General features: G+C 46.2%; 1 protein-coding gene across 1 annotated transcript in view; it reads left to right on the forward strand.

Moving 5' to 3' along the window:
- Positions 1-26,026, forward strand: part of SYT13 (synaptotagmin 13) — a 49,159-nt gene that overhangs the window by 15,234 nt on the left and 7,899 nt on the right. Inside the window, exons 2-4 of the mRNA XM_037838913.1 lie at positions 17,861-18,086; positions 21,186-21,320; positions 23,331-23,632. Coding sequence (XP_037694841.1) covers positions 17,861-18,086; positions 21,186-21,320; positions 23,331-23,632 — 663 coding nt within the window. The remainder of the gene's footprint in view (positions 1-17,860; positions 18,087-21,185; positions 21,321-23,330; positions 23,633-26,026) is intronic.

A 26,026-nucleotide genomic window follows, 5' to 3' on the forward strand; every position in this document is an offset into this window, starting at 1 on the left:
GGCTGTTAAGGTTAGGGCAGTAGCTGAGCAGGGGACAAGAAGCCAAAGGAATTTTGAGCACATTTAAAAGCTGATAGGGTTCTTTTAGTTGCTATTATACATGGATTTTTCCCTTGATTTCTTCTTCAAATTGTTAAGTAAGAAACGCTACTGACTTGGGGTGTTGATCTTATACCCCACCACTTTGCTGAATTCATTTATCAGCTCTAAGAGCTTTGTTGTAGATTTTTCAGGATTTTCTGAATATAGTATCAAGCCATCTGCAAATAGGGAAAGTTTTGCTTCTTCCTTTCCAATTTGGATGCCTTTTATTTCTTTTTCTTGCATAATTGCTCTGGCAAGAACTTCCAGTAAAATGTTAAATAACAGTGGTGATAGTGGGCATCCTTGTCTTGTTCCTGATCTTAGAGGCTGAAAATGTACAGGGTTCCTAATTGGAATGATGGAAATGTTTTGGTAATGGATGGCAGTGACGGTAGCACAATATTGTGAATGCAATTAACAAAACTGAAATACATATCTGAATATGGTGAAAAGGGGGAAATGTTAGGTTGTGTACATGGTAATAGAATAAAATTTAAAAAAAAAAATCCATGGAACTGCACTACACAAAAAGTCATGCTAAGTTAAACCATGGAGTATAGTTAATGGTACAATTATAAAAATGTGGTTTCATCAATAGTAACAAATGTACCACACCAGTGGAAGGTGTTAATAGGGAAGTATATGGGAATTCTGTAGTTTTTGCATGATTGTTCTGTAAACCCACAACTTCTTTAATAAAAAAAAAAGCTGATGGGAAGGAGCCAGGTGAGAAAGATTATTTCAGAGAGGCGGGGGTGGGTGGGGGGACATTGAAAATGGCTAGTGTAAGGCTCCTGGGAATGCAGGTGGGGCTGGAATGGAAGGACTGATCTCCCAGGGAGGGATACACCACCTGCTGAGTAACAAGAGGGGGGTTGTCCCAGCTTCTTGCAGGTGAAGGAGGGCAGGGGTGTGTGTTTGGTAAGGACCTCCATTCTCTTGGCTTCCTTTTTCTCTCTGAAGGACATCTATTCCAAAATGAGCTGACCAGGGAAACGAGTAGGATTGGCAGGCAGGATTGAGAGCCTATTTGAGGTCAGTGATGATGACTTTATTGTGGACCCCATCTGCCTTGTTGAGTGACTCTCCAGCAGTGCAGGGATCCTTGAATGCAGGCTTCTAGGCAGAACTTGCTTCATCTAATGTTGGAGGTTTCCTGCATGGCATAAGAGAAAGGGATAGGCAAGGAGAATGTCAGACTCTTAAAAGGTGTTGTTGGAGTGATGGACACTGGGCTTTAACCAGGACAAGCTGGAAAGTGGAGACAGGGGAGACAGAGGAGCAGGCCCCCAGGCCTGAAGATTCCCTAGGGGTGGAAGAGCCGCCGGGAAGGGGCTCAGTCAGCAAGCTGGACAAAGGGGAGGGTGCACCTGGAGGATGGGGTGCTCAGTGGGTGCTGAGGGCAATATGCAGACCACGGTCAGAGGTGGCAGCGTCATCCTCTAGTTCCTGAACCCGGCGAGTTAAGGGGTCGGAGGGCAGCATTAAAGTGAAGAGTTGATGTGCTTCAGGTTGCTAATCAAGAGGAGCAAGCTGTTGGCAGGCAGGTGAGTCAGCAGTCTCGTGCCACGTGGTATTTCTAGAATTCTTTATTTTAGGAAAACCCAAGACTCCAAAGAAGGAGCATCTTGAATCTGTAACTGCCGAAGCAAATAGAAGGAGCAGGGGCACTTGCAGAGGTGAACTGTTTATCGGCAGGTGCTGGTGGCTTAGCGACTGGAAAACACTAGGGATACCAGGGGTGTCTTTTCAGTTCTTTTGAGATCCAGGCAACATCCCCAACTCCATGGGGTTGTCGCACATCAGGACCCAGGAAAAGAGGACAAAGGGTGATTCTGGCTGCTGCTGCTGCTGGAAAGAGATGGGGCTCATGTGAGTCCTATGGGTGACCCTTGGGAGGCTGCACCAATTGCAACAGTACATGAGATGGTTATTGGATTAATAATTTGTATTAATCATTAAGTAGTCATGAAAACGACTATTGTAAATTGATTAGGCTGTAAGTTCTAGAGGAGAGAAGGGGGTGAAGGGCTTGGGCTTTGTGGTTCTTCTGGGTTCTAGCTCACTGTGTGACCATGGGCTAGTGAAGCCACAATTTGGCCACCTGTAAACCATGTCATCATCACTGAACTGGGGATAATGCATGTAGGCTAGTGCCTGGAACATAGTGAGTGCTGGGCTGGAGATGGTCCCTGTGTGCCTCCAGATCCACTCCCTGCTTCCCTGCACCTCACTCTGGCCCCAGGAAGCCCCCCTCCTCTCAACTGCTTTGACAGACTCCCCTGTCCTCTGGTCAGGTAGAATTGGCCTGAGGGAGGCCCCCCAGGAGATGTGAGGGTGGGAAGAGGGTGAGGTGGGGCATTTACTTATTTATCCCCCTGCTCCTTCCCTGCCTGGCTTGCTGGAGGTCCTGCAGCTGAAGTCCTGGGTTCCCCATGAAGCCTCCTGTCCAGTTCCAGTGTCTTCTCATGCCCCTTCAGACCTGGAGGTATTGACAGCACCCAGCTACTACTGGCCCCAGGACACTCACCACTCCCTATAGGTTTTTCTAACCCTTTCACATCTTTGTAAATATCCCCTTTATGAGACTCTCCTCAATTACCCAGTAGGAAAGTGCCATCTGTTCTTACCCAAACTCTTACTGATAGGGGTAGTCAATCTAAAGAAGCTTTTATCACCAACACTAATAATAATAATAAAGGGAAGTTCTGAGGGTCAGAGGGCACATGTGTGAAGAAACTGGCAAAGGCTGGGACCAGCCATGGTAAAGCCCTCTGTTTGCACAAGGCTTAAGCATTTAGAAACCACTTTTGTTTTCCCATTTGATCCAGCATATGGCGTGGTGCTTTGCACATCTCTCAGATTTTAATATGTGCCCACCAAACACACACTTGGGGGTGGAAAGGGAGGGGTTGTTATTCCCTTTTCAGAGAGCTTGAAATGGGCCGAGGAAAAGTATTTGCCATCCACAGAAATTGGAACTGAGTCCTCTGATAATGACTGACCTTCTGTGATCAAATCATGTTTTTGCAACAGTATTTTTATAGATGGTTCAAATGTTGGCCCATGTATTGCAGAAGGGAAATCTAATACATTTGCATGCTGTGTAAAAAAAAGAGCAGCCACTTCTATGGATGATCTTCTCCTGCTCTGAACCTGGCCAAATGGCAGCGGTGAGGAGGGTATTAGAAGCAGCCCTTAGAGTCCTGGAAAACTTGCCTACTTGCTTTTGTGATAAAAGCCACACAAAAGAACCAATCTGTTGCCCCCACACTGCTGTGGCTGCAGACATCCAGTGACACTCAGGGATTATGCTTTTCTCAGAGAGGGAAACCTGGGAAGTATTGATGGAAGGACTTTTGCTCGATGCAGCCTCTTAGAGTCCTCCCTTTCCCTACACAGTGCTCCAGCCCTCAGTGCTGTCCAGTCTGTCTTGGAGAAGCCTCCCGCAGTGCTGCCTTCTCTTTCATCTTGACCTTTGTACTCTGCTTGGTGCCTTGCTTCCTTCCCCGCCCTCCTCTCCCATCCCTCCCCCACCCCGCCCTATTACTGTCTGAGTCTCTGGGTTGGTCTTCTTGCCTCGAGTTTCCTCCACTTCAGTCCCTGCATGCACCTGCTAGTTTGATTTACTGAAAACACTGTTTCATTCATGCTCTTCTCCTATTCACAAAATGTCAGTCTCCCCTGTTTATAAGGTGGAATTTTAAATCTTTTGCTTGGCATTTGAGGCCCTTTTCAGCCTGGCCTCACTGTTACTTTCCAGTTGGATATCCCCAATCCCAACTTTCAGACTCAGTGTGCCCTGAACATGCTCACCTCTGCACCTACACTGCTGCCATCCTCCTCATTTGAGCTGCCTCTGCCTTCCCCATCTGTAGTCATCCTTGAATGCCGGTCTGAAGCACCTCTTCCAGGAAGCCTTCTCTGATTGCAGTGACAATGATGAGCTCCTCCTTGGGTCTCCTTAGCGCACAGTCCAGACACTTGGCCTTATAAGTCCATCTTCTATTTTTATCTTTTTAGAGTATACATCAGTAACAGCAAATAGATTTTATCTTACATATCAATTCTTAGCCATTGAGCATGGCTTCCCAGAGCCCTGAGCTGAATAGACTAGGTCTGAGCTCAGTGGGAAAGAATTATTTGATTGATTAGCTCCATCTGCCATGGGCATAGGGATAGGAGACTTGTAGCATAAGCCCTTCATCTTTCCCATTTATGGAATATCTCTTATCTGCACCAATTGTATGGCAAACTTCTTGAGGGCATACCCCTTGTGCCAGTTTGAATGTATTATGTCCCCCAAACGCCACTATCTTTGATGTAATCTTGTATGGGCAGACGTTATCAGGGTTGATCAGATTGTAATTCTTTGAGTGTTTCTTTGGAATGCGCCCCACCCAGCTGTGGGTGATGACTCTGACTGGATAATTTCCATGGAGGTGTTGCTCCACCCATCCAGGGTGGGTTTAAGTTGATCAGTGGAGCCATATGGAGGAGCTGATATAACAGAAGGAACTCAGTGCAGCTGTGAGTGACGTTTTGAAGAGGAGCAATCTTGTTAGAGAGGACCATCCTGGGAGAAAGCCATTTTGAAACCAGAACTTTGGAGCAGACACCAGCCACGTGCCTTCCCAGCTAACAGAGGTTTTCCGGATGCCATTGGCCATCCTCCAGTGAAGGTACCCGATTACTGATGTGTTACCTTGGACACTTTATGGCCTTAAGATTGTAACTGCATAGCCAAATAAACCCCCTTTTATAAAAGCCAATCCATCTCTGGTGTTTTGCATTCCTCAGCATTTAGCAAACTAGAACACCCCTCAAGGGCATACATCTCCTGTGGTGTATGTAGGGTGGCTGAGTGCATAACTAATGAGTGGTGTGTGCTGATTTCTGTTTGATTGGACAGGAATCTGATGTAAAGGGTTTTGGCTTAGAACCAAAATATAAGGAGAATCTGGTAGGACAGTCACTGCTCTGGCTTGCCACTTTACAACTCAATTGTTTTTTAAACTTCCATGTTAGAAATTGATGTGCTTTCCACAGGTCTGCATGTAAGTGGATGGATGTCTTAGACCACTGGTTCTTTGTACTTTCTCCACTGCAGCACCTTTGATTAATGGTATTTGAATGCCTGAAGAGTTCTGCAGAATTTGCCTCCTTTCACTTTCGCTAGGAAAAGTTTATCAGAATGTAAATGTGTGAAAGAGGCATTGTTTTAAGGATAACCTTGAATGCACTCTAGATATTTTAATAGGTAGAAAATAATCAAATTTCAGTACTTTATTATTTATATTATGTTGGCACACTGATAGGATTGAAGATTGCTGCCTTAGTCAAATGTTTCATCAATTGTCCAAATGTCGTAGAATCAAAGCACCCTAGAGCTGTTCTGGAAGAAGATCCCAAATTCAATGTCAAGGGAATTGACGTTTCACCAAACTTTTTCAGGCTTTAATATCAAAATGACTTTCTTAGGAAACCAAACATTAAAAACATAAGTACTGCAAATGAGAAACGGAGACCAAAAAAAGGGGGGGTAAAGGACTCAAATGTGGATAAGTCCACAGAGAACGCTATTAAACAGTGTGTTGCCCTCATACAGAAGTCATTGGTGACAGAGTGCTGAGCTCCTTCTACACATGGACTCAGTTTAACAGAAAGACCCAGTCTCTGGTAAAGGCTGCAGAGGGACTTTTCTCCGAGATGAAACACGTTGCCAACAGCCCTGCTATGGCTGCAGGAAACGGAGGATAAATTTGAGACATGAGTTGGGCTGTGTTTGAGCCCCAGGTTGCTACAGATGAGCTTCGGGTACAAAGGGGTGTTGCTGTGACCTTTTATAATAGCCCTGCTTTGAAACAATGCTAATGAGAGTGCTGATGAAGTGACAGTGTAGTCTTGACATTGTCTTTGCTCAGGTCACAAGTGAAACCCAGTTTGTATACAATGGATGTCAACCCAATTTGGAACTGAGAGCAGTAATATAAAGACAATGGGAGAACTGGGGTGTGGGGAGGGAGAGTGGAGCCGCACTCTAATCATGTGGCACTTGCCAGCAAATCCAAAGTCATGATTTGGACTTTTCCATTCTTAGTTGTTTATGGTTGGTATCCAAAGGTACAGCCCCAGGGAACCAGGCAGTGGAGTGATTAGGGGCACTGGCTTTGGGGTGAGCCTGGATTCAAAGCTGAGTGCTGTCACATATTGGCGTGAGCTTGGGCAAGTTTCAAACTTTCTGAGCCTCGATTTCCTCCTCTGTAGAAAAGAGAAAATAATTAGGTTATTTTTATTTTATTAATATTAGCATATAGAATTGAGAAAATATTAGATACTTACACAGAGGGTTGTCTGAGGAGTAAGTATAGTACAATTTATGCAGGGCTTAGCAGAGTGTCTGGCATCTAGAGATCTAATAAATGTTGAATGAATGATCTAATGAGTGATTGAATGAATGACCAACAGCAAAGAAAGGGTTTTCGCTGGGGCTGGCTGTTAATCCCAGTTGAGTCTCATTCTAGCTGAATTGGGAGAGATAATGTTTACCCAGCTGGCTGCAAGGCTAACTAACCAGCACATCTCCTGGTCTGTTTATTAGGTTATCAGCTAGGGGCAGGGTGTGTGCTGGGATAACCACAAACTTGCCTTTTTAGAATTCAAAATAACCTTGGAGAGGAAAGAGACTAGGAGAAAGTGTGTTCCAAGGGAAGGGAATTTGAGAAAGGATTGAGAGCACAAACCTGGAGTCAACAGAAGAGGAGATGTCGAAAAGGGATAACAAAAGATGGTGCACCACGCACCACAGAGACAGAGTTGGGGAGAACTGACTTGAGGGGTATAGGTGACTCACAGATGCCATCTGCTGGTTAGTTGGAGAAAGTGTATGCCACCAACTTGCATTTCTGAAAAATTAGATTGGTATTTTTTTTTAACAACTTGAAAGAACTCTGTCAAGCAAAGCAAATGCCAAGAGGCCAAAAACAACAGAAAATCTTAATGCATATGATAAAACCAGATGATATGGAGAACCTGATCCCAAACACCCAAATCAAAATATCAGAAGAGACACAGTACTTGGCACAATTAATCAAACAATTACAATCGAGGAACGAAAACATGGCACAGGATATAAAAGACATGAAGAAGACCATGAAGCAGGATAAAAGGGACATAAAGAAGACCCTAGAAGAGCATAAAGAAGAAATTGCAAGATTAAATAAAAAAATAGATGATCTTATGGAAATAAAATAAATTGTTGGCCAAATTAAAAAGACTCTGGATACTCATCATACAAGATTAGAGGAAGTTAAACAATGACTCAGTGTCCTAGAGGTCCACAGAACAGAAAATGAAAGAACAAAAGAAAGAATGGAGAAAAAAATCGAAAAAATCGAAAAGGATCTCAGGGATACGATAGAGAAAATAAGACGTCCAAATTTAAGACTCATTGGTGTCCCAGAAGGGGAAGAGAAGGGTAAAGGTCTAGAAAGAGTATTCAAAGAAATTGTTAGGGAAAACTTCCCAAACCTTCTACACAATATAAATACACAAAGCAAAAATGCACAGAGAACTCCAAATAGAGTAAATCCAAATAAACCCACTCCAAGACATATTCTGATCAGACTCTCAAATACTGAAGAGAAGGAGCAAGTTCTGAAAGCAGCAAGAGAAAAGCAATTCACCCCATACAAAGGAAACAACATAAGACTAAGTTGTGACTGCTCAGCGGCCACCATGGAGGCAAGAAGGCAGTGGCATGACATATTTAAAACTCTGAGAGAGAAAAATTTCCAACCAAGAATACTTTATCCAGCAAAACTCTCCTTCAAATTTGAGGGAGAGCTTAAATTTTTCACAGACAAACAAATGCTGAGAGAGTTTGCCAATAAAAGACCTGCCTTACTTCAGATACTAAAGGGAGCCCTACAAACAGAGAAACAAAGAAAGGAGAGAGAGATATAGAGAATTTTAACAGACATGTATAGAACCTTACATCCCAAATCACCAGGACTCTCATTTTTCTCTAGTGCTCACAGATCTTTCTCCAGAATGGACCATATGCTGGGACATAAAACAAGCCTCAATAAATTAAAAAACAAAAAGCAAAACAAAAGAAAAAAAAAAAAACTGAACATATTCAAAGCACAATCTCTGACTGCAATGGAATACAAATAGAAGTCAATAATTTTTGAGCTATAACTCCACTATTTACTTCCTACATGTTATAAAATACACAAACTCTAATGACAGATCAGTGGTTTTGAACTCAATGTAAAATATGTAATTTTTGACAAGAACTATATAAAGGTGGAGGAATGGAGGAGTATAGGTATGTAGTTTATGTGTCCTATTGAAATTAAGTTGGTATCAAAGAAAAACAAGTTTGTTATGGATTTACAAGTTTAATTTTAAGCCCCACAGTAAACACAAAGAAATTATCAGAGACCATGACCATAGAGATGAAAAGTAGATTATGGATTAAGAGAAATGGGGGAAGGGGCAATGGGGAGTTAAGAAATGAGTGTAGGGTTGCTGTTTGAGATGAAGGGAAATTTCTAGTAATGGATGGTGGGAAGGTGATAGCATTACAAAATTCTAAATGTGATTAATCCCACCAATGGAATGCTAGGGAGGGGGTGGAATGGGAAGATTTAGGCTGTATATATGTTTCCACAATTGAGGAAAAAAAAAAAAAAGACAGTCTAAATAGATGACAATTGAATGCCAAGGATGACCCTGGATGGGATCTGAGGATGGAGGACAGGAGGCTCAAAGGGACACAGTTGAGACATGAGGAAAAGGAAATGTAGAATATAAGCTTTGTATCATTGTTGAATCTCTTGTACTTCTTAGCTGAGCTTAATGGAATTGCATAAAAGAATGTTCTTGTTCATGGGAATTGTATATGTGAATTATAGTGTTTGTTCAAAGATGTGTGTAGCTAGCTCTCATATGTTCAGAAGACAGAGCAAAGATTATGGATGATAGGGAGAGAGGGAGGGACGGAGGGAGGGAGGGAAAGAAAGCGGTGTGACAACATGTTAAAGTTAGTGGATCGGGGTATTGGGTGGTGGGTCAGGGAATACTGGAGTTCTGTGTATGGGGTTTGTATTGTTTTTGCAACTGTTCCTATAACTTTGAATTTATTTCAAAATAAAATGTAAAAAAAAAAAAAAAAAAGATGGTGCAGTGGCAGGGTCGTAATGGAAACACCCGAGGTGCCTGGACATAAGACAAGCTGCTTCTTCAAAGTGCAGTTAGACTCTGCAGCTTGAAATGCACTGAGCCCCTCAGATCTGATGGGAAGTAGCCAAGAAGTAGAGGATCCTGGTACTAGCAGCTTCCCAGGAGCTAAAGATCCACCAGGCAAATAAATGTTTAGGGGGAGCTGGGAGGACTTAACTGAGAGATGGGGCAGTTGTACCTCTGAGCAGTTCTCCACCCACCTGGATGTCTGGGGCTTCCCCCAAACCAGCGTGTGCAGGGACCACCCACATCATGGTCACCTGGGTTGCTTCTTAGACATGCAGCTTCCCCAGGCTCCACCTCAGACCAGCTGAGGCAGACCTCTGGGGGTAGGCCTGGGAATCTGCATTTCACATTTTCCCAGGTGGAACAATGCACCCAAAAGCATGGGAACCAGGGCTTACAATTCAGTATTTGCTCTCTAAAGGGGGTGCAGGGACAAAATAGGGGATGGAGGGGCCAGGCACCTGCCTGTAGGTGGTAGAAAAACATTGATGAGGTGGAGGTATCACTGGAGATGGAAGGAGGCAGATGAGATGGCAGGAAGGCAGCTTATTAGGGTGGCCCAATATAGGACCATGGAGTGAGCCAGCCTGGGTTTGAACTGAGTTTCTACCTCTCTAGCTGGGAAAGAAACAGAAACTTAAAGTCGTCTGTGAAATGGGGTCAATAATAATCATACTGCCTGATAGGATGATGTTCTGGTTTGCTAATGCTGCCATTATACAAAATACCAGAAATGGATTGGCTTTTATAAAGGGGGTTTATTTAGCTGCAAATTTACAATTCTGTGGCCATAAAAGTGTCCAAACTAAGGCATCAACAAGAGGATGACTTCACTGAAGAAAGGCTAATGGCATCCAGAACACCTGTTAGCTGGAAAGGCACGTGGCTGGCATCTGCTGGTCCTTTGATCCCAGGTTGCATTTCAAAATGGCTTTCTCTAAATGTCTCTGGGTCTCTCTTACCACCTCCAGGGCAAACTCTGGGCTTCATCTCCTAGCTGAGCATCTCCAAACATCTTTCTGTCCACATTTCCAACCACCTCTAAGCGTCAGCAAGCATCCGGGTCTGTGCTGGTTCTTAGTTTCTCCTTAAATACTCCAGGGAGCTAATCGAGACCACACCTCCATGGAAATAATCTAATCAAAATATCACCCACAGTTGAGTGAGTCACATCTCCATGGAAACACTCAATCAAAGGTTTCCACCCTAATCAAAAGACTAATAAATCTGCCCCCACAAGAATGCATTAAAGAACATGACTTTTTGGGGGCCATAATATATCCAAACTGGCACAGATGAGTATGAGGATTAAATGAGTTAATATTTGAATGATACAGGGTACAAGTAAGAGCCACATTCATTAAGTAAGGGTAGAGAAGGCCTCTTATCTGGCTCTAATGGCTGGGAGGTTAATTTTTAAAGACTGATCATGATAGGAATCATAAACCATAATACACATCCCAAATGTTTGTTTTTACTTAATATGTGAATTGACCTTCCCTGATTAATCCGAGGCTGCTATTAAATGGCCTGCCAGTCACGTGAGGATGTTCCACAGAGGGAATGGACTGAGCAGATCAACATTTTGGGTTGGTTAAGACTTCTCCTGTACCCCAAATAATCTCCAGTAGAATTCTCTGTACACTGGGAAGGAAAACTTTGATATGCTTCTAAACTATCTTCCAAGGATAACAGTTCTGGTTAACAGCGAGGCTCAGCCTCTATGAGCTGGTCCTTCCCTGGAGGCAACATAACTGTTTCTCTCAGTTAAGTTCTAGCTTGATACATGGACCTAACGCCAGTTATCCTGACACTAGACAGAGTTCCACTTCTCCACTAGGGGAGAGTGTGTGAATATGAGTCTGCGCGAGTGTGAGTGCATGTGTGTGTGAGTGAGCATGTGTGAGGGTGTGTGAGCTTGTGTGCATGTGTGCTGAGTGTCTCAGTGTGTGAGTGACTGGATGTGAGGGTGTGTGTGTTGTGTATGTGTGTATTAGAGGGGGTGTGAGGGAGGGGAGGCTTAGTACCAGTCTTTCTCCTGGGAAATAGCCAAGTCACACAATAAACAAGGGAAACTTTTCTTTCCTAGTGGTAATACAATCATTTAAATATTAAAACAATCATATGGAATCAAATACAAAACTTCACAGGAAATTTTGAGATAGAACTGGAGATTTCAAGATAAGATTGCTCCAGACTACTTCTAGTTCCCTGGGGTGTATGTCACCTTTCTCTGCCTCTGGAACTACTTTGGAGGGAAAGTTGGAGAAACACCGGTCCAGGGTCAGCCACTGGGCTGGCTGCGTGGGAACCACCTGGTGAACTTGTTGAGAATTGAGAGTCTTACACCCAATCCAGAAAGCCTGATTCAGCAGGCTGGGCGTGGAGATAGGTAGATGATTAGTGAGCTAGAGAGATTGGATAGGTGGCTAGACAGACAGACAGATAGATGATACAGAGATAGAGATAAATTTTTATTGAGGTAAAGTTTGCGTACGGTGAAGTGCAGAGTCCTAGGTTTATGGTTTGATCAATTTTAACAAATATTTAGGTTGCAATCCATACCCCTGTATGAACATTTCCATCACCCCCAGAAACCTCCTTGTGCCTCTTCCCAACACAGTTCTGATTCCTATCACCACTGATTAGTTTTGCCTGTTCTAGGACTTCATATAAATAAAGGTTTATTACCCTCAGCACTATGGACATTTTGGGTTGGATAATTCTATGTTGTGGGGGAGTGTCCTGTGCGTTATAGGAGGTTTAGCAGCATCCCTGGCTTCTCTCCGGTGGCAGCCCCCATCACGATCGTGACAACCAAAAATGTCTCCAGGTATTACAAGTGTCCCCCAAGGGGCAATATTGGTGGAAAACTTCTGATATAGATGAACTTATGCAGTATACATTCTTAGAAATCTGATTTCTTTCACTCAGTGTGTTTTTGTGATTTTTCCCTGTTGTTGTGTAGACTTGTAATTCTTGTTGAGGGATATTCTATTCTAAGAAGATGCTCAACTTACTCATCCCTTCTCCTGTTGATGGACAATCACTGGTATCCTGGACCAGAGTGACCGACTCGTGCAGGCCCCTGTCTCCTGGCCCAGCTTCCCCGCTGAGGGGGGCTCATCCTGCTGCAGACCCCAGCTGGGTCTGCTTCCTGCTTCCCCCACCTGTAACTACCTGGGTGCCATGGTGTTGCTTTAAGAGGGATGCCCCGGTGCGAAAATCCAAATTAATAAAAAGCCTTTAGGTGAAACATTAATCCTGTCACAAAAGGGGTGGTGTAGCATCTCTGGAAAGGCTAAGTGTCTGTTTACAGATCATTAACTCCATAATTAATTTCTGTTTTTCTGACATTAGCCCCATAAGGGCAGGACAGCATCTGTTAGGAAGACAGGACGCTTCTATCTTCCTAACACTTATTATAGGGCCCGGTCTGTAGAGGGCTCAATAAATATTTGGTCATTAAATGAAGGGCTGAGTCCATCCCCCTCCTGCTGCCATCTGTCTGAGCCTGGGTTGTGGGGAAGCAGAGCCCAGGGCTTCTGTGCTGCCCTTTATTAGGAAGTGCAACCCAAGGAAGCAGGAGGGAGGTCAAGCCCAGGGTGCATTGCTGAGCTGGCCCCTGCTTGGTGTCCGGCAGGGCTCGTTGCTGGATCTTGAGGTATCACCTTCCAAAGGCCACTAAAGACACTGTTGGGAGGGATGGTGAGGAGGAACGGAGAAGAATCCATCTGCTGGCCCCCAGCTCCCAGTGGTCAAGTCGGCCCCATGGAGCATTAATTCCTCTGCACATTAGGGCTGCTCTTAGGTGGGCATGGAGTGTCCCTGTGTCTCTTACACATCAGCAGCTACAGGAAAGCCCCAGGGCAGGAGGCAAGAGGGGCACAGGGTGGGCACAAGGTGTGGTCAGGCTGTGCTCACACGGAGCGGGACAGGGTCCATGCAGAATGGGCCACCACCGTGGGGAGGACCAAGTGGCCAAAGACTTGGGGAGAGGTCAGGCTGGGGCAATTGTCGAATGCCTGCCCCCCATGGAAACCTTCCCTTACTCATCCTATACTTACGTTTCCCAGACCCTCTTCTCTGGGTTCAAGGGCAATTTAGCCAGAGAATCCCTGTTTCTAAATCCTTCCCCTCCTGCATCAGTGGTGTGAGGCTTGAACACAGCCTTTCCAGAGGGGTCTTTTCCCCTGAGCTCCTTCTTCCTCCCAGACATTGCCTTCCACCTGTAATCCTCTGCCAGGCTCCCTCCTTCAACTCCCAATCCTCTTTTCTGCCTCTTGGGCACTGAAGTTTAAGCTATTTAGGTGGAAACATTGATGCATTTGAAAGATGTGGTGGAACCAGGGTTTTGAAGTGCAATAAATAAGGTTGTAGGTGAGAATGAGACAGCTTTGCTACTTGAAGAGGCTCATGTAACTGTCATCAGACTCCAATCTCGGCCTGGTCTAGGGCTGTAAATCATTCTCCACTACAGACAGCCATTGGTCACCTGGGACCTTAGCAAGGCAGGGTAAGGCTAAATGGCCAATGTGGATGTCTTTGGCGGGATGCAGAGTGGTCCAGGAGGGAATGGTGTCCTCATCTATGCAGTTTCTCTACATCAGAGTTATGATCTCCTGTGATGTTTGTTAAAAAGGCAGTGTCTCCGTTTGGGATGCTGCGCGCTGCAAGTAACCAAACCCACAATTCAATGTGGCTCATTCAATAGGAACAATATAGATTATGTAAATATCAGATTTTAAGATTGGTTAATTTCAGGGATTTCATGGACTTCAGGGTTGGTTAATTCAGTGACTTACTGACATCATCAGGGAGAGAGGTTCCTTTTGTCTCTCCACTCTGCTGTCCACTCTGCTGGCTTTGCCTTAAAAGGTACCTTGCAGTACAACGAAAGCTACACACTTCCTGTCCCGGAGGAGAGACACCTTCTCTCTTAACAGGCAGTACACGTCCTTCCGTCCCACCTGAGTTGGCCTCCCCAGGACAGGTGCCAACCCTTGAAGCAGTAACAGCCACCAAGATAATGCCAAAAACAGATAGGCTCAGACCTAATGGAAGCCATCCTGGGAGTGGGGCAGATCTTGGACACCCTGGTGATGTGTCGGGAAGAAGGAGGGGAGAGAGAATGGGTGTTGGTGAGCAAATGAGAAAATCCCAACCTAGGGGTGCATTTTAAACATTTGTAACAGGCTCCTGAGATTATTCAGGGCACACAAATTGAGAACCATTGAGTTGGATAGATCATGAACCCTGGCTCTGCAAAGCCTAAGGCAACACAGAGTGAGCCTCTCTCAGAACTGAGCCTGATGATAATTTCCCCATTAAAAGTACCAAATCAGCCAAAGTGAACAAACTGGGAATGAAGCCTAACACGTTTCTAAAATGATTGGACTGGAATGAAGCCCAGCATAAACACAGAAGCATTCCCCAAACCAGCCAAATGGCCATCGTTTTGGTCCCAGTGAGTGACTCCAAGACAGTGATGAGCCACGGTCCAGCGGCCTGTGGGGAAGCTGTGCTTTTTTTGTGTTGATGAACAGGGAGGAGCAACAGTGGCCCCACCCCTGGGATGCTACAGTTGCTGCTTAGAATTCAGTATGTGAGACTAGTGGAGATTTTTTTTTTAAGAAGTAGCTGCAGAGCAGTGGAAATGCCACAAAATTTGAAGTCAAAATATCTAGAGGTTCAATTATATCACTTATCAGTTGTATGACCTTGAGCTTCTCTGAGCCTTAGTTTCCTTGTTGTGAAATAGTGTAATAAACGTAACTCAGACTGAAATGACGTATTGGAGGTGGGCCTCATTTTGCAGGGGATAGAAAGACAAGGAGGCATTAGTCTTGGCCCTTGCTGTCTCCTCCCAGGGCCTCGTGTCAGACCCCAGTCTTTCTCCTCCCTCTGCCTTCCAAATCCCCCTCTTTCGATGCTTAACAATCGTCCCGGCTCTTTCTTGGCCTCCAGGACTCTCAGTTGGCCGTTGCATGGATCGTCTTCTCTTTCCAATTGGTTCTTTGCAAATACTGCCTGCTGCCCACTTCTGTGCTGTGGTTCTGAGCTGCCAAATAGACTTGTTGTATAATTCTCCTGTTTGTATGTGTCTCCCCAACTCACCTGTATGTGCAAGTAAAGGACTGTGCCCCTTACCTCTTCTTTATAAATGAAAGAAGCATCTCAGGATGTGGGAGTTGGATGACCATGAAATCACCCATCACTTAATGAGACACAACAGAAATGAAATGACAAAAGTTACCCAGCTCCTAGTGGGAGGGTCAGCACTAGAAGCCAAGCCCCTTGATGCCCAGTGACACTCTGAATGGGGATGGTGGTGCAAAGGGGAATTGATTTTGCAAATCACACGGGTCCTTCCTGGGGCAGCTACCTGCTATATTTGACAAGAGAATGGACTGTGTTTCTGATGGACTGGTGTGGTGTCTGGGAATGACTGGAGGCAGGAGAAAGGTTGACAGCCTGTAATGCAGCAGGTTTTGGAGCTTAATCCTGCCACCACCCTCATCAGCAGGATTGTCCTGGGCATTACCATTCTATAGCAACAAGACATGCTTCTTAGGGCCCATATGTGCCAGGCCTGCTTGGCAGTGCCCGGGATGGAACCTGGTCCGTGTGCTTCCCAGAGAGGAATGAAGCATTTCCCCCCTCTAGGCCTCAGTTTCCCCATCTATACAAGAGGGATGATTTCTACCTCTTCAGTCTGAAGAATAAATGACATAAGGCAGAGGCAGCACCACGAGGGTGCCCGACATGAAGTGGGTGCTCAGGAAAGGCCGGATCCCACTGCTCCCTCCCACACATGCTCCCATCCCCAAAATACTTATCAATTGTCCCATGGATGAGGACAATCGAGGAGCACCCCTTTCACCCAGGTCTGGCCTCAGGAATGGTTGGCGACAGAACCTCAAGCATGTAGAATGTCTGGGATGTATGCCAGTGTAATGAAAGGTAGTGGGTGCCCATATTATAAATATGAACTTTTAAATGGTGCAAATTTTGAATTACTCCCCCACTTCAGGCCCCCTCCCCTTGCACTGCCACTCTGGGTCACTCCAGTCACCCTGTGGGAGCCACAGAGAGGGGAGGGTCAGGAGGATGTGCGTGGAGGGCAGGAGGCTTCTTGGGGAACCCTGTCCCTGTCTTTCCACCCTGGGTCTGCCCCTGTCTTGACCTGAGAGCCCATTTTGTAGGCTTCCCACAGAGGATGCCAGTGTTTCAAGCTCGAGATCTGGCCATCAGTCCCTGATTTCCTGGGAAGGCTCCAGGTGTTGCTACATATTGTATAACACTGAGTCTCCAATGTAGAAGAAATCTCGGTCCCTAACCAAGGCAGAGACAGATAGGGCTGCAGTTCTACTCCTCTGGAGGAGGCAGCCCCACATACTTAAGGTTTGGCAAACAGGTGGGTTTTTGCGTAAAGAAAAAGATGCCCTCCCCTCCAGGTGGACCAAGCCCTATCCCAGGGCACGCGGCTGGGTAAGGAGTCCACAGACTGGATTTCAGCCCCTACTTGACCCTCGGCCAGGCACCTTTGTGCAGTGTGCAAACCATAAAACTGAACACAGCAGTCCTAGCCACAAGTATGTGCTGTGTGCTCTCTGTGGGCGGGCACCATGCTAGGGATACAGCAGGAGCAAGATGAGATGTAATCCCTGTGCTCATGGAGCTCACACACTAGTGGGAGACTGACCACAAACAAGCCAACCTATGTCCAAAGCAGTAAAGGGTGAGATTAGTGCTGCCAAGAGAGGACACAGTGATAGGGATGACAGGGTCAGGGAGGGGCCTCATTTGGACAGAGGGGAAGAGAAGCCCTCTCTGGTCCAACTTCAGGTATGAGATGGAGCCAAAGAGCACGTGGGGGTAGGAGGGGGCACTTTATGGGGAGGGGCTGGGATTTGGAAGCCAGACCCAGGAAAGAGTTCAGGCCTGATTAAGAGAAAGGGAAGTCGGTGGCTAGAGGTGAGCAAGGGGAGAGGGGTTTGGAGGTGAGGTCACAGAGGCAGGCAGGGCTAGACCAGGCCAGGTAAGCTCTTGGAGGTCACTGCAAGGAGTTCTGGATTTGGTTCCAAGTGCAGTGGGAAACCAGATATTTCTGAGCCACTGGGTAGACAAGAGGAGGGGGAGAAGGAATGAGGGTGTGAGATTGGGAGGATAGAGAATGAAGAGGCAAGAGACACAGATAAAAGTGGCAGAAAAGGGACACCTGTGACCCCTGTGGACACAGCTGTGGGATGGACATGTGGATGGGCAGATGGAGGGAGGACAAGATGGATGAACGGGGTTGACGTTTCGGTGAGCCCTGGGGTGACTCATGATGTTGTCAATTCTGATGGATTTGGAGAAGAACATTTTACCTTCCCAGGTTGTGCTCCCCAGAGCAGAATAGAATCACGCCCCTCTGCTTGCTTCCCATGAAAGGCTGGGTCCTCTCTTCTCACTTCCATGGGTGGAAAACAGGCAGAAGGCCCCCATGTGAACTAATCAGAATGATTCCTGTTTGCAGTTCAACGTTAAAAAATCCACAGAGCCCGTTCAGCCCCGAGCCCTCTTCAAGTTCCCGGACATCTACGGGCCCAAGCCAGCCATGACGGCTCCGGAGGTCATCAACTACGCAGACTACACGCTGAGGCCCACCGACGAGCCTCCTGTGCCTGCCGGTCCCCAGGCTCCGAAGGACAGTCGCCTCAAGAAGCAGGTCACAGAGGAGCTGTTCATCCTCCCTCAGCATGGTAGGGCTCACCCGCACCCTTGCCCTCCCATGGGTGGCACTCGGGGGGTGGGGTGGAGACAGGGGGTGTCCATGTCTTTTAGACGCTGGGTATAGCCCGGCCAAGGGTCCGCAGCTTCTGGTGCTGGGCAAGCAGGTGGGCAGAGGGCCTCAGAAGTACAGTGCTTTATTCCTGCTGACGGGTTGCCACACTGCTTCTCCCCAAGGCCGGCAGCTTTTCCACTGGGAAACGGAGGGTGCAAGCCCCTTTCAAGTCATACGTGTGTGCAACTACAGAAAGGGAATATAGAGTCATGGCTGAAACCCTGGGTGCAGAGTCACGCAGCCCTGACTTTAATCCCCTGCTCCCTTACATACTGGTTGTGTGGTCTTGATCATGTTGCTAAGCTCTCTGGGCCTCAGTTTCCTCATCTATAAAATGGGATCATGATATGACCTGGGCAACAGGGGTTTGGTAAGGGGTTAATAAAATGATCCATGTAAAGTGGCTAATTCAGGACCTGGTAAAAAGGAAGTAATCACAAATAATCTTGTTTTTGTTGTTTCTATTCTCCTTTTCATCAGTATCAGCATCACAAATGCAGCACTAGAGGTTTAACGTACTGTGCTAAGCACTGGGGCAGGTATGTGAAGCACAAATACAGCTCCTAACCCAAAGGGCTATGTGGGCTTTTTAGAGAGGCAAAACGTGACCCAAGTAGGGTAGGCTGTTGTGTGGTTTGGTATTTCATTTTGTGTGGTTGGTGAGGGGTGTTGGTAAAAGCAGAAGCAGCCTAATCGGCTCTGACACTGACCCTACTCCTGACCCATCTCCTGGTCTGGATTCAAGATTGAATCCCACCAGCACTGGTTGGTGAGCCCCCCACCCTTGCCCCCAAGGTCCAGAACCACAGTGATTAGCCTGGCATTTCTTTTTTTTTGATTCTTTTTTTTTTTTTTTCATCTCTGAACATTTTCCTTACATCAGAAAGAACCAGAACAAGAATAAAAAATAAAAGTGAAAAAAGAACACCCAAATCATCCCCCCCATCCCACCCCATTTGTCCTTTAGTTTTTATCCCCATTCCTCTACTTATCCATACACTAGATAATGGGGGTGTGATCCACAAGGTCTTCACAATCACACTGTCACCCTTTGTAATGTACATTATTGTATAGTTGTCTTCAGGAGTCCAGACTGCTGGGTTGGAGTTTGGTAGTTTCAGGTATTTACTTCTAGCTATTCCAATACATTAAAGCCTAAGAGGTGTTATCTATATAGTGCATAAGAATAGCCTGGCATTTCTTAAACACCAAATTCCTGTAGTGCCCGCATCACAAATGAATCCTCACTGGCCTGTAGCCTCCAAGTTTGCCAGCCCTGGTTTTAAACAGATTCAAGACAGAGACAGACCCATTTAAAACTTGAGAGCTTAAGGTTAGGTAGGGGGCAAAGTGAAGGTTCTCGGGCATGGTAGTCATAATCTTAAACATAATCCTGCAAGAGCTTCCCTTTCCTGGAAGCCCCAGATTTCTCAAAGCCTGGATGAAGCCATGGCCGGACCTTCTCCACCAGGGAGAGCAGGAAAGAGCATCAGTGTCCGGAACACTGAAGAACCCAATGTTGAATTAACATCAAATGTTCATAAATTAATGAACATATGTTAATTTTCTCCTTTTTATACTTCCTCCTTCCCTTCTCCACCCCAGAAGGCAATGGCCTAGATCTGATCCACAGAACTCTACCAAAAGTTGATTGGTTCAGCAAACACTGGCCAGAGACGAGGGAGTCTAAGGAAGGAGGACAACAGGTGTTCAGACACTGTCCTCATGATAGGCTCCCACCAGTGGCTTCTCACCAGTTCATTGTGGAGGTTAAAGACCCATTTACCAAAGGAAGCTGAATCCTCTCCTGCAATTCCAAGTGGTATGGCTCCTTGGTCCCTTCCAGGGGTGGACAGTGTTAGAATCAACTTGCAGATGCTACCCCTGAACTGACCGCCCCCTCCCATGGTAAGAGCTAGGCAGGGGTTGGCTTTGATTTTGAAGACTGAGGCTGTCTGAGAGCTAGGGGCTCTGGGTGACAGGTAAGCCCCTTCTAATGCTGTCATTACTGTGGTTGTCCCTGTGATGACTTCAGAAGCCACAGGGGTCTGTGTATGCAGTTGTCTCACTTTTTATAATGTCACATCCTGGTCAGTCTGTCCTTTTCTGAAATGCACTAGGGTAAATTTTTACTACTTATGGGAAATCTTCATTGCTTACTAATAATGAACTATTTTGGAAACCAAATAGTCCTTCTTCACATTTCTACCCTCTAAATTAGTTCTGAAAATTTGAGTTTTAAAAATTCTGGTTGGATTAAAGTAGAGTCTGCTACAGCTGCTGGATCCTTTAATTCTTATATTATGTTTGAATAGTTAGAATCTTCCAGATGTTAGGCTCCTGTTTAGGTGAGGGACAGAGTGAGCAATATTTATGGCTTTAGGAAGTTTTGAATGAAAGATAAGGTCATTCATTTATTCAGCAAATATGTATTGGAATCACTGTGACGTAAAATCCACTAACCCTGGCTGCCCGCAGCATCTACTCCTGACTCATTCTGTGACACTCACCTCCAACCATCAACTCCTGAAGGGCAGGGACTGTGTTCTGTGGGAGAAGTGGAGCCGGAGACAGGCCAGGGATGGTTTGCCTGAAACAGAGTGAGCAGAGCCACACAGGCTGTGACAGTTTCCCTTACTGAAAGCTCTCCTTGAACTAGACCTTGGGCTAAGCACCCCACTTGATTTCATTTAATGCTCACAGTGACTTTGATAAGGAGGAACTATTATTACCTCATGGTATGGATGAGGAAACTGAGGTTCAAAGAAGTCAAGTCATCTGTCCAGGGTCACTCAGCTGCTATGTAGCAGTTCAGATCCAATACCAAAGCCCACGTCTTGATTTCTGGGTTATGTTGGTTCATCGAAATGCAACAGCCAGGACCACCTTGATTCTGTACTCACATAGGAAGCTTTGGGTTTGGATTCTTTGCATAGATGGCAGGCATGGGAAAGGTATGATCCAGAAAAAAAGGACCCCAGTGGGTGGCAGTGATGGTTTTGTTTCTCATTAACAGGTGTGGTAGAGGATGTCTGTGTCATGGAGACCTGGAACCCAGAGAAGGCTGCCAGTTGGAACCAGGCCCCCAAACTCCACTACTGCCTGGACTATGACCAGCAGAAGGCTGAACTGTTTGTGACCCGTCTGGAAGGTATTGCTCTTATTTGACTTTCAGGAGGAGTTGTGCATGTGGGATGCTAGTACCTGCAGTTGGATGGACCACTGGGTTCCGGACTAGCACTCTGTAACAAACAGACCCCTAAAAGAAGGATACTCAGGCATTGATTTCTCTCTCTCTCATTTAATAGTAGTCCAAATAGGGTATTCCTGGTTGTCAGGCATCTTTCCTCTAAATAGTGATTCAGGGACAAGCCTCCTTCCATTCGTGGTTCCATCACATCCTCAGGCCTCCTTGTCATCTGTATCTCACAGGTTGATGGAGAACAAGAACAAGGAGAGGGTGCAGTCATTTCTTAAAAGCCTTAACCTAGATGTGGCATACATCACTTCTGCTTACCTCCCTGCTTTAGTTTCCCAGCTGCTAGAATAAATACCATGCAGTGGGTTGGCTTAAACAATGGGAATTTATTAGCTCATGGTTTTAGGGCTAGGAGAAGTCCAAAATCAAGGTGCCATCAAAGTGATGCTTTCTCCCAGAAGACTGTGATTCTAGGGGCTGGTTGCTGGTGGTTTTTGGTCCTCAGCTTTTCCATCACATGGCAACGTACATGGCGGCCTCTCCTGGCTTCTCTGGGTTCCACTGACTTCCGACTTCTTCTCTTGCCTTTCTCTCTGTGACATCCTATAAGGTTTCCAGTAATAGGATTAATAACCACTCTGATTGAGCTGGGCCACACTTTCCCTGAAGTAACCTCATCAAAAGGTCCTATTTACGAGGGTTCGCGCCCACAGGAATGGATTAAGATTAAGAACACGTTTTTCTGGGGTGCATAGCTCTAAGCCACCACACTCTCATTGGCTGTCACTGTCATATGGCCACAGCTAACTACAAAGGAGCCTGGGAAATGCGGACCATCCACATGTCCAGGGAACGGAGGAAATGGAGGCTTTGGTGAGTAGCTAGTCATCTCTGCCCCAAATGCCTTCGGCCCCAGACATGACTCTGTGCTGGGAATGGAAGGTGTTCTGAGCAGTCAGAAAAGCTGCTCTTTTTGTCTCTGAACCCAAAAACCAGTTGGTCTCTCTGATAGAGTCAGGATATCCCTGATCTCCCTGCCTTGACAAGTCACTTCACTGTCAGCAAACAGAGATGGGCTTTGCAAAGGAACCCAGGCTAGTAGTGGGCTACTCTCTGGCTGCTGGAATTCGGAGGCCAGGGCAGGATGGATTGGACTCTTGTATTTAATTTTATTTTCTTGAGGGAGTGATTTTTCATTTTATTTTCTTTTAAGATTTGTAAGTGCTTTCATCTACTTTATCACATTTGGTCTTCACAGAAGTCCTATTTCACAGATTAGGCAACTGAGTCTAACACCATTAAGTGACTTGTTCAACTCCAACTAGTTGGTGCCAGAGTCAGGACCATAACCAGTTCTCTTGCAGCTCAGCAGAGAGCTCTTTCTAGTAGGACACACGGCCTCAATTCTTTATCTTCTCTTCCTGGGAAATGTCAGCTGCCACTTCCCAAATTATCATTAAGGAGCTGGTCATAAAGCAGCACAGGCACAGATTTCTGGATAAATCCATGGGGTGTTAAAAATGTCAAGGATCAACATACAAAGCAACATCAGGAGGTAGCAGCCAAGTGATTCACATCGCAAGTGGTAAGTGTTTAAAGCACAGAACAAATGAATTACAGTTTCAGCAGCAACATAATAAATGTCATCAACAGTTTGTGGGCCCTGGCTCATTGGGGAGGTATAGAATTACGTAGTGGGAAAGGCTTGGAGAGATGTCAAGTGGTGTGCCTACTCTCCAAGGAAGCCAGGGTGCTGACATTAACCTTCACGGATGAGCTCCTATTTTCTAAAAGTCTCTCTGAAAGGAGATTCCAAATGCCCCTGGTGGTCAGCCCCCCTGTCTTTCAGCCCCTGAAGTCATGACCCTTAAGCTGGACTCACTGCCCAAAGTAGGGACATGCCTCCCCTTCCCCTTGTCCTGGAGAAGTCCTGTGTCTGTGTGGCTGTCTCCCTGCCTGCAGCTGTGACCAGTGACCATGATGGAGGCTGTGACTGCTACATCCAAGGCAGCGTGACCAACAGAACCGGCTCGGTGGAGGCGCAGACGGCCCTGAAGAAGCGGCAGCTGCACACGATCTGGGAGGAAGGCCTGGTGCTCCCCCTGGCGGAGGAGGAGCTGCCCACAGCGACCCTGACCCTGACCCTGAGAACCTGCGACCGCTTCTCCCGCCACAGCGTGGCCGGGGAGCTCCACCTGGGTCTGGACGGCGTGTCCGTGCCCCTGGGGGCCGCCCAGTGGGGCGAGCTGAAGACTTCGGCTAAGGTAGGGTGATTTCTCACCAGGAAAGGTGCAACCTGTTAGCAGAGCATGGGATGGCAGCACTGGGCGTCCTCCTAGCCAGTCTGGGCCAATGCTGGGGAACACGCTTCAGAGACCCTCCCAGCTGGGATGGGGTGGGAGAGTAAAAAGAAGGGTGGAGTCTTGAATAGGGTGGAAATCTAGAGCAGACCCAGGATCTGGGTTTCCCTGTGTCTGCCTCTAGCTTTGCTTCTGGTGTGTCATGCCAAGACTCCCCCTTGCCATCATGGAACACATCAGGCTATATGCATATTGGCTCTGAGGCGATGATGGTATTAAGCCCACTTAAAATCAGTTCATACTCCTCGTGCACTGTAGGGGATGAGCACAAAGGTAGGAAAAGCAGAGCCCCTGTACTCATAGAACACACAGGCCAGTAGGATAAGCTGGCACAGACAAAAGACGATGATGATGGTGGTGACGGTGGTGATGACGATTGATGTATTGAATCTTAAGACATACATGAAGGGCCTGACCAAAGTGCTGTCACCGAGAGTTCTGGAAGGCCTGGTATGCAGTGGAGTTTGCACTGGGCTCTGAAGGAGTGACCCGGCCAGGGGCAGGCCCAGACCCCAGCATTCTGCGGGGTCATGAACCCCAGGGTGGTTCTCCCTCTGCTGCCGGGGAGACTGTGATTGGAAAAAAGGTGCCTGCTGCCCTCCTCTGAGAGGAGCTCCTTGAAAGCAAACCATTGTTTCTCCACAGGCCAGGACAGTGAGGGGATCAGGGCTGCTGGACAGTATGTCGTTATTAGGCCCCTGGGTTAGCGCCTCATCCAAGGGTGCCTAGAGAGAACCTTCTGGGTGACCAGTCTTTCAACTAGCTGGTCAGTGCCTTAACTAGTGGAATGGAGCCTAGTATTCTAGGTCCAATCTACCCATCCTAACTCGTTTCCTGCTGGTCTCTTCATGAAACCTGGACACAGATAAATGATAATGAGCTATTCCTAATCACTGGCCCTGTTCCTTCCAGCCTCCGTGCTGTCTCCTTATCCAGAAAGCTTTTCCTCCCAGTTTTTCAGGCCTAAATCCAATCTACTTCTCAAATGCAGCCTCCCCCAGGAGACTTTCTAGTTATAAACTGTTTCCCCTCCTTGGCATTCCTGTAGTCATATGCGTTTCTCTTATTGCACCTTTTTCCTGGTATTAAGGTCATTTGCACACGTTTGCTCTGCCTCATTCATTCCTTCAGCACATTCTGGGCACATGCTGGGCATTGGGTATATTCAGTGGTGAGCCAAAGAGAGTAAATAGTTTCTTTCCTCTGGATCTTGCAGTCCCTCCTGGAAGGGCCTATCCTTGAACAATAGCACTAAAAGCAGCGGCCTTTTATTTAGTGAGTTATGCACCATGTACGGGGCACTGGGCCAAGCATATATTAAACTGTTTTTTTCATTATATTTAAAAAAAACAAAAAAAACAAGTAGATCTTACTATTCTTGTTTTGTTGATGAGGAAACTTACCCAAAGGCATGTAGCTAGTATATGGTAAAGCTGGGACTGAACCCAGGTCTGCTCATCTCCAAAGTGTCTATTCCTTATGAGTATCTTCCCTTACTCTCCATCACGTTAGGGTAGAGTTCAGCAAACCACAGCCCGTGAGCTAAATCAGATCTAACACCTGTTTTCATACAGCCTGTAAGCTTAGAATAAATTTTACATTTTTAAATGGTTGGAAAAGATCAAAAGGAAGAAAATTTTGTGACACATGCAAATGATATGAAATTCAAACTGCAGTGCCCATCAATAAAATTGTATTGGAACACAATTGGAACTCGTTTATGGACTGTCCCTGGCTACTTTCTCACAGAAACCATAGGACCTGTAGATCCTAAAATATTTATTATCTGGCCCTTTACAGAAAAAAAATTGCCGACCTCTGCCCTGAAGTAATAAAGCTATTAATAAAAGCATGGTTTTTAAAGCACTTGCCCTGTTCCAGATGCTGCACTTTGAACTTGACCTGAGGATCTACCAAGTAAGAGAGATACAGTAACTATCCCCACTAAGAGAGGAGGGAACTGAGGCTCAGAGTAGTTTAGTACCTTGTGTGGGTTGCCCAGCCAGTACATGGCAGAGGTTGGGCTTGGGCTCGCTTCCTGTCCCCAGGCCACCCAAGCACCCAGCAAGCATCCTGGGCATGGTCAGATGACACCTTTCCTAATAACCACCTGGGCTGAAGGAGGGACAAGCACATTTTCAGTCCCCACCTGTTTCTCTTTTGGTTGTGATTTCCTCCTTGCTCTGTTGTCCTCTTTCCCAAGCTTGGAAAATTGATAGAAAAATCACAGCCACTTTCAGGGAGAACTAGACTGCTCCAAAGCACACTAAAGCACGCTCTCTAATTGGTGTGTGATTT

Source organism: Choloepus didactylus, chromosome 6 (assembly GCF_015220235.1).
Source record: "Choloepus didactylus isolate mChoDid1 chromosome 6, mChoDid1.pri, whole genome shotgun sequence".
Classification (NCBI taxonomy): Eukaryota; Metazoa; Chordata; class Mammalia; order Pilosa; family Megalonychidae; genus Choloepus; species Choloepus didactylus.